The 14587-nt window shown below is 63.6% G+C and overlaps 1 protein-coding gene across 1 annotated transcript; it reads left to right on the forward strand.

The window, feature by feature from the left end:
* The first annotated feature begins 1579 nt into the window (after nucleotides 1-1579).
* Nucleotides 1580-12036, forward strand: AIRE (autoimmune regulator). The gene is made up of 14 exons (XM_043474539.1): nucleotides 1580-1804; nucleotides 2307-2481; nucleotides 2698-2853; nucleotides 3252-3326; nucleotides 3868-3981; nucleotides 4772-4914; nucleotides 5081-5161; nucleotides 6037-6152; nucleotides 7234-7336; nucleotides 7861-8040; nucleotides 8790-8911; nucleotides 9057-9192; nucleotides 10715-10783; nucleotides 11810-12036. The coding sequence occupies exons 1-14, from the start codon at nucleotides 1655-1657 to the stop codon at nucleotides 11888-11890; spliced, it is 1701 nt and encodes a 566-aa protein (XP_043330474.1). The 5' UTR covers nucleotides 1580-1654; the 3' UTR covers nucleotides 11891-12036.
* Nucleotides 12037-14587: the final 2551 nt, after the last annotated feature.

Genomic DNA, 14587 nt, shown 5'->3' on the forward strand with positions numbered 1-14587 from the left:
CCCTGGAGGTGGGCAGCACCAGGGCCCTGCTCCCAGGTCAGTTCCCAGAACATTCTACAGGAGAGCTGGCCCAGGAGAGCCACCCTTAAGTCCTGGCCCCTGAGATGACAGCAGCCTCCACCCTCACCATGGCCTCCTGTGCCAGACCCCAGGCTGTTGGAGCTCACCTCTGACACCCCCTCCCCAGGCTTGGAGCAGCCCGAGGGCCCAGGACCTGGAGGTGGGAACACCAAGGCAGGGCTCCTGCATCAGGAGGGGGCCCCACAATCCCCCCACCCTGAACCCTCACCTCAGTGTAACACATGAAGGCTGACACATGTGAGAGGTCTTGGGGACACCACCAGCCAATTGGTCATGAGTCTCCCCACTGCCCCATGTGGCAGGTCCCAGCCCATTGCTGGCCCTGACCCCAGGCTTCCCCCCACTCACCTGTCCCCAGGTGTCCAGCTCTTCTCCCTAACACAACTTGGCCGGATGCCTTCCTCCACAAGTCTCCTGGGCTCTGCAGCCTGACCACATGGACGGGCCTTCCCACCATGTCTCAGGCCCCTTTCCACCTCCCAGACCATGCTCCCTGGGCCACCATGTGCTCAGGGTCCGTGGACACCCTGGTCCTCTGCCCCTGCCCACCCGTTGCTGGTATGCTGTTCCCAGCTTATGAACCAGGGACCCCTGCTGCGATCCTCCAGGGAGCCTTCACCACTTCCCCCAGAAGCTTCTGTCCCCCATCCTAGGAAGACCCCTGGGGTGCCCCTCCCTGGACTGTGAGCCAGCCAGACAGGGGCTCCCATGGCTAATATTCAGACATGTCTGTCCATGGGGTCAGTCACCTTCCTAGAAGCTTTACTTCCCAACACACCCAGGGGAGGTAGAGGATGGATTGACCCTGAGGACTCCCAGTGGAAAGTGTCCATTTCAAAGATGAGAGGAGAGACACTTGCCCTGCATCACCCAGCCTCCAGGTGATGCCCAGCACTGAACCCACTAACACACTAAGTCATAGCCCAGGGCACCCCTTATCAGACGGCACCCCTCACTGGACCCTTCCTACAGCCCCAGACTAGGGATTCTGAGCAGCAGCTGCGGAGGCAGCAGTGCCCACTCCCATCCGGGACTCTGCCCCTGTTCAGCTCCCTGGAAGCTTCCTGCGCTGGCCCCTGGTCGCTGCTGGAGCAGCTGGGTGAAGGACACTCAGCACTGCTTTCCCCCATTTGAACAGTGCCCCGTGGGATGCTGGCCGGAACCACATTTTGGGAATTGAGTCTAGATGCTTCTTTACAAAGGAAAGAAAAGTCAACAGTCTGCCAGAGGTGTTCAACGGCGCTGGCAGGTGGCTGGGACCTTGGGGAACTCAGTCACGGGGAAGTTTCCGGCCCCTGAGGAAGCTGCCTGGGCCCTGATTGGCGGAGCGTCCTTTGCTCTATCCCAGGAGACGCAGGTATAACAGACTCCGGCCCCAAGGAGGCCGGAGGAAGCGCTCAGGGCTCCCTCTCCCCGACCAGGTGAGCCCGCCCAGGTGTCCCCAGCGCAGGCGGAGCGCGAGGACCAGGAGGCAGACACGGCCCAGACACCCCACAAGGCCAGCGGCGCCCTGAGGCCCCGAGACCCCAGGCGGAGAGAGGGGGTCCCCAGCGCCGCGTCCCCGGACCCCGCGATGGCGGGCGAGGTCCGGGCCGGTGGGGACGCGGCGTTGCGCCGCCTGCTGAGGCTGCACCGCACGGAGATCGCGGTGGCCGTGGACAGCGCCTTCCCGCTGCTGCACGCCCTGGCCGACCACGACGTGGTCCCTGAGGACAAGTTCCAGGTGGGCCGCGACCCAGAGTCGCTACGCGCGGGAGACTTGCCCACACGCCGTCCCCGGAGCGGGCAGGGTCTCGGAAGACGCGTTCGAGAGGGACCTCCCCCGACCCGCCCCGACCCGCCCCTCCCCATTCTCCGCCCTCAACGCTCCTCCCCTCCCCGAAGCCGCAAAGCCCTAGGGTCCCAGCTCCTAACTCCGCAGCCTGACTACGCCCCACCCACCAGCGGAGGGCGTGGTCTCCAGGACACGTCACTGAGCCCCCAGCGCCCTCCCTGCCCTCCCCCAGCCGCCTTTAAACTGAGCACAGCCCCGTAAGATGAAACCCAGGTGGCCCCCCCACGTCACCCCAGCACCCCCACGCCATCCCCACACCCGCCCCAAGCCTAGGGTTTGGACACAGCTGCCTCCTCCGGGTCAGCATTCGCCCTCAGACCCGCGGGGGAGGTGGCAGGAAGGGGGGCCTGGACACCGCAGGGCAGGGCCCCCACTCCCACCTTTGTTGCAGGAGACACTGCGCCTGAAGGAGAAGGAGGGCTGTCCACAGGCCTTCCACGCGCTCCTCTCCTGGCTCCTGACCCAGGACGCGGGCGCCATCCTGGACTTCTGGAGGGTTCTCTTCAAGGACTACAACCTGGAGAGATACGCCCGGCTGCAGTCCATCCTGGACACCTTCCCCAAAGGTGGGGGGCACCGGGGGCTGGGGTCCTGGCTGGCTCGGCCTCTCTCAGAGGGGCTGGGGCAGCTGGAGTCGGTTTCTGGGCCCCAACTGCACTGTAAGAGGGGAGGGATGGGGGTGTTTAGGGAGCCCCTGACGTTGCCTAGACCGTCTTGGGTTCTAAGAGACCAAGGAGCAGGCCTCACTTCCCTGAACGAAGGGTCCTGAACATGCCCCGCAGACGTGGACCTCAGCCAGCCCCGGAAGGGGAGGAGGCCCCCGGCCGGTCCCAAGGCCACTGTGCTGCTGCCCAGGCCCCCCACCAAGAGGAAGGCACTCGAGGAGCCACGGACTGCCCCACCAGCAGCCCCATCCCCAAGGGGCACCTCCAGTCCAGGTGCCCCATTTGTGGAGCTGGTGGGGTCACAGATCCCCGGGGTAGCTCCACACCCACCTGCGACCACACCCCTCCCTGACCACCCCGTCCCAACCAGCTCCGGGGGCATCTGTCCCTCCTACCTGACCATCCTGGCAGAGGTCCCTCCAGGGACATGGACACCCTGGGTGAGCCCAGCAGGCCGTGCTGCCCTCTGAACCCCCCGAGTAGGCAGATGGGTGTACTTCCTTTCTCCTGATGTGAACACCAGAGCTGGGTAAAGCAAGGGGGTCCACCAGAGTCTGGGAGTCCCCTGCTGGAGCTCTCCCACCTGCCCCCCAGCTTTGGCCCCCCCAGCCTTGGCTGAGCAGAGGAAAGAGGGCCAGGCTGTCTGTTCTCCCCTCACCCCGCCAACACAGGCTCCCAAACCAAGGCCAAGCCCGCCAAGAAGCCTGACAGCAACGCAGAACCACAGCGCCTCCCGCTGGGCAACGGTGAGCCAGGTCCAAGGTCCTGGGGTCAGGGGCCATCCTGGGAGCTGGGACCATGCTGGCCTGGGGTCACCCCACCTGTTCCCATCTGAATGTCCTGACCGTCGGGGCCAGCTTGGACTCTGCTCCCTCCAGAGAATCCTCCTTGTCCCTCGGCTGGACACAACCTAGGACCCTAGAGACCCCCTGTGGTCAGCTGGTGCCAACCTGTGGGCAGGCCCTGGGGACTCTGCCCCTTCCCAGCACTGTCCAGGGTCATGTCCCAGGGTCCCTGTTCATTCCTGCCCGCTGTCTTCAGCCAGCTCACAGCATACACCAGGCCATACCACACACATGTACACACACACACACACACACACACATCACGGCCATCTCTGCATTGATATGCTGTCTGTCTGTCTGTCTGTCTGAGTCTGGCTTGCCCTGGGTGGAAAGAAGGAAGGATTCTGTTGCCCAGACCCCTCTGGCTCCCCACTGCCTGTGCTCAGGGGTCATCACCCAACTGATGACCACCTCTTCCCCACTTTGATGCTTGCTTTCCTAGGAATTCAGACCATGTCCACTTCGGTCCAGAGAGCCATGGCTGTGTCCTCTGGGGACGTCCCAGGAGCCCGCGGGGCCGTGGAGGGGATCCTTATCCAGCAGGTGTTTGAGTCAGGTAGATGGTGCTGGGTGAGGCTGCCAGCGCATCCACATCCCCACGCAGCTCCCTGGAGGCTCTGGAGCAGCCGGGACATGGGCGAGGCAGCTGGCTTGCCCTGCTCCCCCAGTGGGTCTGCCATCTCTGGAGGAAATGGTCTGGGCGGGGGGGACTCTTGGACTCTAAGGGGGACGAGCACAACCCCTGCCCTGCCCGACACACCACTGCATCAGCTCCTTCATCTACTCCCTGTGCTGGGCACCTACAGGGCACGCGAGGACCCTGGGAACTGATGCAGGTTCTAGTCTCACCAGGCTCCACAGATGGTCCCTGCAGCAGATTCCTAGGGCTGTTGTGACAAATCGCCACAAACAGGGTGGCTTCAAGCAGCTCCAAAACCACCGTGCGGGTGGGACCACACATGCCCCCTCACAAGGCTCTACGGCAGAATCTTCCTAGCTCCTGCAGCTCCTGGAGTGGCCACCCCAACCCTGTGCCCTGGCTTGTGGTATCATCACTCCAGCCTCTGCCTCCTCCCTGTGTCTCTGCCTTCTCTTCTCAGAAGGACCCTGTCCTTGGACGTAGGGTTCAGTGTGAGCCCATCTTAACATCTACAAAGATCCGACTTCCAAATAAGGTTGCTTCTGAGGTTCCAAGTGGATGTGAATTTGGGAGACACGCTTCCTTCCCCCAGCGGAGAACCCTACCTGTGCCCAGGACCCTGGACCCAGAGTTGACTGGGGGTGAGGTTGAAGGAGGAACAGCATGCTGTAGAGCCTCCCTACCAGGCCCCCCCATCTCCCCCCAGGTGGCTCCAAGAAGTGCATCCAGGTTGGGGGGGAGTTTTACACACCCAGCAAGTTTGAAGACCCCACTGGGGGAAAGAACAAGACCCGCAGCAGCAGCCTGAAGACCCTGGTTCGAGCCAAGGGGACCCAGGCCCCTGCCCCTGTAAGCACTGCGGGGACCACCCCTGGGGAAGCCTGGCCTTCAGTCCTCGCACTCGAAGGACAGTGGCGTCACCTCGGGTCAGGAGCTCTGCTGGGGCTGGGGTCGGCCCCTCCTGCCCAGACTGCCTCCTCTGTCCTGTTGCTGACCTGCCCACATCTCCCCGCAGGGTGGAGGTGACCCGAGGGCTGGCCCACGGGACAGAGCCCCAGCCCCTCCTGCCCTCCCCAGCGAGCCCCAGCTGCACCAGGTAGCGCCCGGAGCATTCCAGGATCCGAGGAGGGGGTTGGTTTCTGTCCCTCGTCCAGGGACTGGGGGATAAAGGCCCAGCTTCTGCTCAGTGTGGAGTTCTTTATTTTAATAGTATTTTTTTTTCCTGATAATACACAACTGTAAAAAGTCACATAAGTCAGAGCAAGTGAGTCCTCCTGGGCCCAGGTGCCCACTGTCCCACGCTCATAGTTGCGCCCTTAGGTGGGATGGTGGCCCCTGCTGGAAGCCACAGAATCTCTTGGGCTCCTCGCACTGGTTCTGAACAAGGTGGAACCAGCTCTAGAACCCGGCACCTCCACCAGATGTCATGCCTGCTCCCAGGAGCTCCAAGGCTGGCGGGATCCGGGGGTGGGGTATTACAACGGTCAGCGTGCTCATCGCTGTGCACATCGGTCAGCCCTGTCGTCCCAGGGCAGGGGAGGGGGACTTCCGAAGGAGATGACATCCAAGGAGGCACGGTGCGTGCATCCAGCCAAGGGTGACAGGAAGCCTCAGGCAGAGGGGACAGCGGGTGCCCAGGGCCAAGGGGAACACCGCTGGGCCTGCCCTCCACTGCCCTGTGAGGAAGGGCCTGCATGGGGATGGGCCTGCAGCCTCAGGGCCCTGGAGCGCAGGCACCCGTGGGAAGCCAGACTTTCTTAAAGACTGTTCTTTCTTCCCAAGAGCGGGTGGTGCTAGAGTCTCAGAGATGGTGGGGTTGTGGGGAGCCCCAGGGAGCAGGCAGTCAGGGCAGGATTTCAGCTGGGAGTGGGCCAGGGAACTTGGGTGCCCCTGGGCGGCTATTGCGGGGGTGGGGGTCTCTGGCAGGGCCGCCCCATCCTGGGTCTTCCAGACACACATGTCTCTTGTCAGAAGAATGAGGACGAGTGTGCCGCCTGCCGGGACGGCGGGGAGCTGCTCTGCTGTGATGGCTGCCCCCGTGCCTTCCACCTGGCCTGCCTGACCCCGCCGCTCAGCGAGATCCCCAGGTGTGCCTCTGCCCCTGATTCCCCCCAGCCGCCCCCACTTCCCCCCAACTGCCCCTCCTACCCCCGCCCAGAAGTCCCACCACTCCACCGGTGGACAGTGAGGCCAGCTTGGGAGGGGCCCTGGTTCAGGTCTCTGAGTGGTGGGTCTGGGGCCTGGGATCTTCCCACCCCACCTCCCCACGTGGCCATGCTTTCCCTCCAGCCTGGCCTATGGGGCCCTGAGACCCAAGGCAAGGAGTAGCCATTCTATCCCATCTCATCTCCCCCGCCCTGGCCCAAACTCCCCTGAGCAGCTAACCCCCAGCCCTAAGCAGAGTCTGACTCCAAGTTAGGTTGGGAAGCATGGAGGCCACAGAGCTTCTCCCCTAGGGCCAGGGGGCTCCCCATCCTCCGCCTGGCGCAAGGACCCCTGTCCTGGCCCACGGGGAGAGCGCTGCCCTCTACCACCAGCTCGCACAGGTCAGGGCAGCCCAGTCTGTGGGGAGGAGCACAGGGTCTGTGGGGAGGAGCACGGCATCGGCATTCTCCACCCGGCCCTGCCCCACTCACCGCACAACCTTGACCAGGTCACATCTCTGGCCGGGGTCATCCCTCGCTTCCGCTCAACACTGCGCTTCCGTTCTCTTCCATTCTCTTCCTTCCTGCCCCTGACCGGCTCCCTTTCTGCTGGGCACCGTCCCCCCAGGGAATTGGGGGAGGGTCCTAAGGGTGTAACTAGGCCTGCCTCGGAGGCCCCACCTGCAAGGCAGGGTCCATGGAAGCCAAACACAGGGTCAGGCCACTGCTGGTTCCCAGGTGTCAGGAATTCTCGGGGCTCATCTGAAAAGCACTCAGGGAACGTGCCATGCTGGTGAAGGCCATCCCGCCAGGGCTAGCTATCCTGGACCCCCAGGCTCTCCCAATAATGAGTGGGCAGGCCCTTCCCCTGGTCTCCACCCACTTTCCTGCTGGGCCCAGGTTCCCCCTCTGGGGACCATGAGGGTGGGTGACCTGGAGGAGCTGTCAGGCCTCCCCTGCGCTGCCAGTATGGGAGTCTACTGTCCCCTCTGTCCTGCCCCGCATGTCCCCGGCCGGTGACCAGTGGGACCTGGAGGTGCTCCAACTGCGTCCAGGGAACAACAGCCCAGCGGGACCTGCCCCGGGCAGAGCAGCCCCGGCCCCAGGAGCTGCCTGCAGAGTCCCCGGTATGCCCAGACCTTTCCCGGCCCTGCTGTCTACTTGCTCCCTGCCTCCCGGCCACTCTTGTGGGTTGGACCTGCCCCAGCCATAAAGCCATGCACCCCTACGCTGGCCTGGCCCCATTGGTCTGACTTTCTCCTTCCTGTGGGGCCCTGGGGGTGCATCCCATTGGGAAGTGGCCCTTATGAGGACCGCTTTCTCAGTATGCTGATTCTGGGCCCTCAGCTGTCAGCTGACACAGGGGACACACTTCAACCACAGATAACATTCTCCAAAATGTTGTAAGCGTTCTGTTGCCACAAAGGCAGGAAGGACATGACACGCGCCCCAGAGTGTTTACTCTGACAGCCTCCCAGGGCCACAGGGCACCGCCTTCAGGTGGGGAGAGGTTCAGGGGCTGCAGACCCAGGAACCGTGCCTCGACTTTTCCCACCCAGTGTGGGCCCCAGGCTCCCCACGCTCATGAACCCTGGGGTGGTTCTAGGCAAGCCCCCTGCAGCCCCTCTGAGAGCTGACCCTCTGCTTCCAGGCCTTCCCAGGTCTGAGGTCAGGGGAAGAGGCGAGGGCACTGCCCAGGGAGCCGCCCCCTGGGACGGACGCTGCGGTCACCTACAAGCACCTGCTGGCCCCGCCCTCTGCAGCCCCCCTGCCGGTGCTGGACCCCTCTGCCCTGCGCCCCCTACTGTGTGTGGGCCCTGAGGGCCAGCAGGTGAGGGGGTGCTGGGGTCACGGAGCCCAGGGTCCTCTGGGGCAGCCAGGGGAACCTGAAATAGGAAAGTGATGGGCAAGCGGGGGTAAGGAGGTAGGAGTTGGACAGGGGTGGGTATGGAGCTGTCGGGAGCCGCCAGGCCAGGCATGGGGAAGGCAGGTGGGAGGAGGCTGAAGGGAGGCTCAGAGGTTGTGGGAGCTGTGAGATTACACAGAACAAGGTGGGGGCTCTGGGGAGAGGGTGGGGGGAAGGAGGCTCCTGGAGGGATTCCAGCTGGGGTGACCATTCTCTCCTCAGCTTGAAACCAAGCGCCATTCCCCGCTCCCTGTCCACCCCCGCACCCACCCAACCAGGGCAGTATAATAAAGCTGGTAGTTTGCAGTCTGCCTGGGACCTGGTAGTCCCAGGTCTCCCAGTCCCTCCTACATCCTCTGGAGCCCGGCATCTGGGGACCTCTTGACCAGCCCTGGAGGGGGCCTGGGCCCAACAAGGAGGATGGAGATGGGGCATTTGGTTTCTCCAAGCTGCAGCCCAAAGGTGCTGGGGTGCCCTTGACCTCTCCTGGTCTGGATCCCGAAACTTCGGACCCGCTTCCCCACCCCGTGCGCCCCTCCCAGCCGTTCAGCTCCGGCGGGGTCCCGGCGGTCCCGAACGCCAGATGCTCAGGCCACCGCCACTACCCCCCCCACCCCCTAACCCCCGCCTCGCCCGGGTCCTCGGTCACCCCGCCGTGGTCTGTCGGTCCACAGGGCCCGGTGCCCGGCGCACGCTGCGGGGTGTGCGGGGACGGCGCGGACGCGCTGCGGTGCGCACACTGCGCGGCCGCCTTCCACTGGCGCTGCCACTTTCCAGGCGGCGCCGCTCGGCCCGGGTGAGTGCGGGGCCCGGGAGGGGGAGGGCGAGCGGGAGGGGGAGGGCCGGCGCCCCGCATCAAGACTCTTCGAGACCCGGGTCCCCAGAGGGCGCTCCCAGCCTGGCCCCAACCAGCAGCCCGAAGCCTCTCCTCCGCTCGCCAGGGCCGCCCTGCGCTGCAGAGCCTGCTCCGGAGACCCTGCCCCCGCCCCTGGGGAGGGGGCTCCCGCTGCGAGCCCGGCCCGCCCGGCTACCATGACCCCCAAGCTCACCACCGGCGCCGTCGGCCCCGGGGCGCAGGTGAGGGGAGGGGCGCCGCGGGGCTGGGGATGGTGGGCACATCGCCAGGGGAGGCCCGGGGGCCAGCTTCGCAGTGAGCACCAAACCGCCTGATGGTTGTGTATGTATGATATTTGTGTTTAAATCGACTCCTGTTTAACTTAAATCTACCTAAAAAGGAAACCCTCCTGGGCCTTCCCTGGTGGTCCATTAGCTAAGACGCTGTGCTCCCAACGCAGGGGGCCAGAGTTCCATCCCTGGTCAGAGGACTAGATGCACAGCCAAATAAATAAATATTTTTTTTAAAAAAAGGAAAACACTCCTAAGCAACAGTGGCTGTGACCTCTCTGGTTGCTTGCAGGCCTGGCTCACAATTAACCCAGGCTCAGGGCTCCCCTAACCCCCAGGACCCTACCCCCAGCTTCCCTGAGCCTATCCCAGACCCCCGGGGTGCCCTGTGCCAGGAGCACCATCCTGGGGTGCGGGTGGGGCGGGGAGAGCCGCAAGGAGGCTCCCCACCAGGAATGAGCAACCAGGCACACACAGGTGAGCAGTGTGACTCCCCCCGCCCCTGTGTCATCCCCACAGTCCTCCAGCAGCCTGGGACCCCGGGACCTTGGGAGGAGTAACTCTAGCCTCATTGAACCTTACTTCCCAGGGCTCCCTCAGAACCTGGGGACCCCACCACCACCACAAGTTTCTCCTGTTCAGAAGCCTCCAGCCCCCAGCAGGGGCCTCCTGACCCCATCCCTGCCCCCCAAAGAATCCTTGGGGGGCCCAGGGTGGTGATGTCCTACCCCAGTCCATGGTCCATCCCACCTCCCAGCCTCGCCTCCGTCTCTTCCCTCTCTACACCCGGTGGGTGACGGGGCTCCGGGACACTGGGCACAGAGGGCCCCCACCCGCTGGTGCCCCGTTCCTTCTGGAAGCCTCGCCTCACCCCCAGCCGTCTTCTGTCCGCGCTGAGCCACACCAGGCTGGTGGCACCTCTAGGGGCCGGAACAAGCGGCTGTTTGTAGCTGCAAACCGGGCATTGTCTTAGGGTTCCACTTAGTATGGCCTGTCCCCCTCCTAACCTGTGATGGAGAGTGTGCCTCATCTCCTGCTCTGGCCCCTTTCCCAGGGGCAGGGCAGGGAATGTTGGCATGACTGTTGGGTCACTGAAGGGCTGGCTTGGGATCAGACCCTTCCTCTCTGGGTCTGGATTCTCATTGGTGACAGGAGTCCTTCCAGCTGCTCCTTCCCCCAGAGCTGCAGAGGCAGGCAGGCCCCGGGGCCTTGGGCAGCCACTTCAGAGGGGTGGCAGGGCCCTGGGTGGGCAGCCCCCACCTCACTCATGCCCACTCTGTCTCTGCCCCGCCCCCAGGAGCTGGATGTTAGAATTCAGTTCCCAGGGTCCCACCTGGAGAAGTACATAGCACCCGCTGCCCTGGCATGGCCACTGCCCCCATCCCTGCCCCTCTGTAGGGAGTCCTGCTTCTGCGGTGATGACCCCAGCAGAGGTGTGGAAGTTGGGTTGACCTCCTATCTTTCTGGGGTCCAGGCGGGGGACGATTCTGCTGGTCATGAGCCGGTTCTGCACAGGGATGACCTGGAGTCCCTCCTGAGTGAGGTAATGTGTCACCTGGCCCCCTCCTCCTCCCCTCCTTCCCTTCCTCCACAGCCTCTGAAGCAGTCAGCACCCCTATTCTGGGCCCATGGCATTCCATGGGCTCCTATTGCCAGATGGCACTGGCCCCTTCATGCACAAACAAGCCAGAGGGGGCCCCCGAGCTGCCTCCCTTCCCAGCCTCCCTGGAGGTCCCAGGCCTGGGACACTGAAGGGCTGGCGGCGCAGAATCTGGCACCAGGGCCGCAGAAGCCTGACGTGGAGGCAGAGACTTTCCCCAGGTGCGGGGGTGGGGGTGGGGTGCTGGGCACTCTGGACCCTGCAGATCCCTCACTCACTGCTCTCAACGCAGGCTTCTCCACCCCACGATGAGCAGCTAGAATAATTGGGAAGAAAAGGCGGCTTTTAGAAAAGGTCAAATTTCTCCAGCCACCCCCAGGCCCCAGGTGGCCAGTGTATGTCCTCCTCAGGACCCTGGTGTGGCACCTTGGGGATCCCAGCTGACCATGGAGGTCCTGCCTTATGTGATGGGCTGGGCACAGGCAGGTCCCAGATACTACAGGTGTCCTTAGAGACCCCAGGGGCCCCAGGAGGCCAGGGTGACCCGAGGTGCCGATATAAGAAGACATGGCAGAGGGCAGATGCTCAAGCCCCTTGTGGAGCAGGTCACCTTGTTGTTGGAATATTGGGGGTTCCCGTGGCTCCCCCAGTCCTGCTGGAGTGCCAGGCAGGCCCTGCAAAGAGCTGGGCAGAGGGAGTGAAGGAGCTGGCTCTGCCAGTCACCCAGGAAGAAGCCACGAGGAGCCAAACAGCCGTGGTGGCCACGCCCAGGCTTCAGGGATGCTTGGAGGGCGTGTACGGTGGGGCCTCAGGCCTCAGCTTCCCCACCTATGAGGAGGATGGCTGGGTCGGATGTTGATGACTCATGTGGCCCTGGAGGCCAGGGAGGACCGGTTGTGGGCCAGGCAGGCACACCTGCCCCCTGAGGCTCCCGCCAGGCCCTGAGCCCGCTCTCTGCTCTGGCCGCAGCACTCCTTTGACGGCATCCTGCAGTGGGCCATCCAGAGCATGTCCCGCCCGCTGGCCGAGGCGCCCACCTTCCCCTCCTGATCTGGATGCCGGGCTGACCCAGACTGGGCTGCAGACAGCATGGGAGGGGGAGGGGAGGCACCCGTGGGAGGGAGGTTAGGGGAGGTTAGGGCCAGGATCTGAGATGTTCCTTGTGCCGTCAACACTCAGCTGATCAGCACCCTGTCTAAAATTAAAATCACTTCTGCGTGCTCATCATGAGTTCTGGTGCAGTGTGTTTGTTTTGGGGGGTCTGTTTCTGGTGCCCGTCGTGCAGGCTGAGCTGGCTGTATTGGAAAGAGGGTGCCAGAATGCCGCTGGGAGCAGGAGTCCCTCTTCTCCCCCTCTGCGGGAGCCCCCGGCACAGCCCCTGCTCCACCGGTCTGGCTTTGCCCACCTTTGCCTGCCCCCCGCCAGCCTGTTCCTACCACCTCTGCCCCTCACAGGGCCCAGCCCAGCCCCACCTCAGGGCCTTTGTAGGGGCTGCTCCCTCTGCTCGGGGTTCCCCTTGGTACTCTGCCTGTCTCTTTCCTCACCCATGGGAGGTCTCAGCTCCAAAGCCACCTCCTCATTCTTCCATTCAGAGGGTCATTTATTCGGGAAACCCTTCCTGTGACTCTTCTATAGGCTGAGCCCTAGGGGACATTCTGGTGGCAGGTCATTCACAAGAGGAGGGTGACCTTAGACACAAGACAGGGCCAGAGGGCCAGCGTGTGTGGGGGGAGGGGCCGGGAGCTGGGGCGTCTGGGACAGACACCAGCTCAGGGGTGGGGGTGCTGTGGGCTGTGGGGGACAGCGCCAGGCTTCTCCTGCTCACTGCACCTGCCACCGGAAGGGAGCCGGTCAGGATGGAGATCTTTCCTGGTGGTCTCTGTCTCCCCTAGAGCAGCCCCTGGGGACCCGGGATGCTGTCTAGTTCTCAGCCACGTCCCCAGGCCCTGGCACAGCTGCTGGGTCACTGCTGCTGCAAGGAGATGGCAGGGCTGTCATACCCCTCCCCTGCCGGGACCCCTCGGTAGAAGCCCTGATGGGGGTCAGAGCCCTGGGGAGGAAGGGGGTGGTCGCAGGCCTGCTGTGCCCTGTGAGTAGGGGGCAGCGGTGGATGTGTGTGGACTGGGGACTCATGGGTTGTGTCCCCACACGGGGTCAGGCAGGCAGGGAGCAGTACGGGAATGGGGGTCCCAGCACGGGACTCACAGCCCTTGGACTTTGGGGGGTCTAGCGGCTCACTGAGCCCCTCTGGAGCCCCTCTGTGCTGGGCACACATTAGGCAGCCTCTGTGGGGGTGGGGCTGGGAGGAGCTGACCTGGGACAGCGCTGGGGAGGGGCTGGCAGACACCTTCCGGTGTCGGGGTAACTGCCCCAGGTCACAGGGTGAAGTTGTTTATTCAAACAGGGACCCACTGGGGAGGACACTAGTGTCACATGAGTGAGTGGGCAGCTGTTCCAGGGCGGCCAGGCCAGGCGGGCAGCAGTGGGGCAGACGGCAGTGGACAGTGATGCCAGGACGTGGCCACATGTGGAGCGGCCCAGTTGGAGACTGGATCACATTTGTGGACAGAGAAAGACCTGGTGGAGGGAGGGACTAGAGACCAGGCTTGGGTGGCTGATTGGGGGAGGAGTGAGCAGGGCCCATGGCGGGGTATGGAATGGACCAGGGGCGGGGATGGAGCAAGGGCTTTCTGACTAGTGGGGGGCCCAGCTTGTCTGAGAGCTGGCTCTTCCCCAGGGAACCCAGCTGCCGTCCCTGCCCCTGTCCTGCACCCATAGGATGAAGCAGGGCTGGATGAAGGCTGCAAAACCCAGTGGGGGTGACACAGTGGGGGCAGTGGCAGTGGTGGAGGAACATGTCAGGGAACTGACCAGGGTGGACCCAGATGTCACAGACACCCTGCCCATCATTGTCCACATCCTCCAAGGACCCCCACAGCTGCTGAGCACAGACGTGACCAGCCCTCCTCTCAGCCCACTGCAGCCCCCCGGCCACTGGGTCTCATCCTGGGCTCTGGAGACCCCAGCCTCATCAGAATCCCTCTGTGGACAGGTCCATGAAGACCCTCCCTTGGGGGCTCAGGGCTCCCATTGGTGGCCCAGTGGCCTCCACTGCACCTGGGTTACTTTCCTCAAGTTCAGGAAATGTCGCTCCACACTTGGGCACGGGGTGGGGTGGGGTGAGGGGCACACAGCAACCCCGAGGGTTGTCTGTCTGTCCATCCATGGTGTGCATGCAGGGAGCTTGTGGGAAGGAGGAGGTGGGGAGGGGCCATTCCTGCTATCAGAAGCCGGGGTTGGTGGCATTGTGTTTGTACAGTGATTTAGGCTTAGAGGACAGGAGAGAACGACTGTCCAGAGTGGGTCCTACCTTTCTGCAGCCCCTGTACTTTGCTCCTTAGGGGCTGACTGTCCATCTGCTGCTCCTGTCCATCTTCCTGTGGGGCTGGAAGTTGGTCTTGCTCATCTGGCAGTGAGTGGCGGCCAGCTACATAACCCCCTGCAGCATGTGTCCGCCCAGCGGGTGAGCGGCACCGGCCAGCAGCTACATTTGTACATCCTGTTCCTGGACTCCTTTCCTGGGCAACTGTGACAAAGTGCCACAGACCAGGCAGCTCAAACAACCTTGGCCTCTGACCTTGGCCTCTGTCTTTGATCCTTACAAATTCAAGTCAGTTTGGGGGGACCCACTTCCTTGGACTCTGAGCTCTCTGAACATCTGATCTGTTTCTCTTCTTCAGCCTCCAT

Source organism: Cervus canadensis, chromosome 7, assembly GCF_019320065.1.
Source record: "Cervus canadensis isolate Bull #8, Minnesota chromosome 7, ASM1932006v1, whole genome shotgun sequence".
Lineage (NCBI taxonomy): Eukaryota > Metazoa > Chordata > Mammalia > Artiodactyla > Cervidae > Cervus > Cervus canadensis.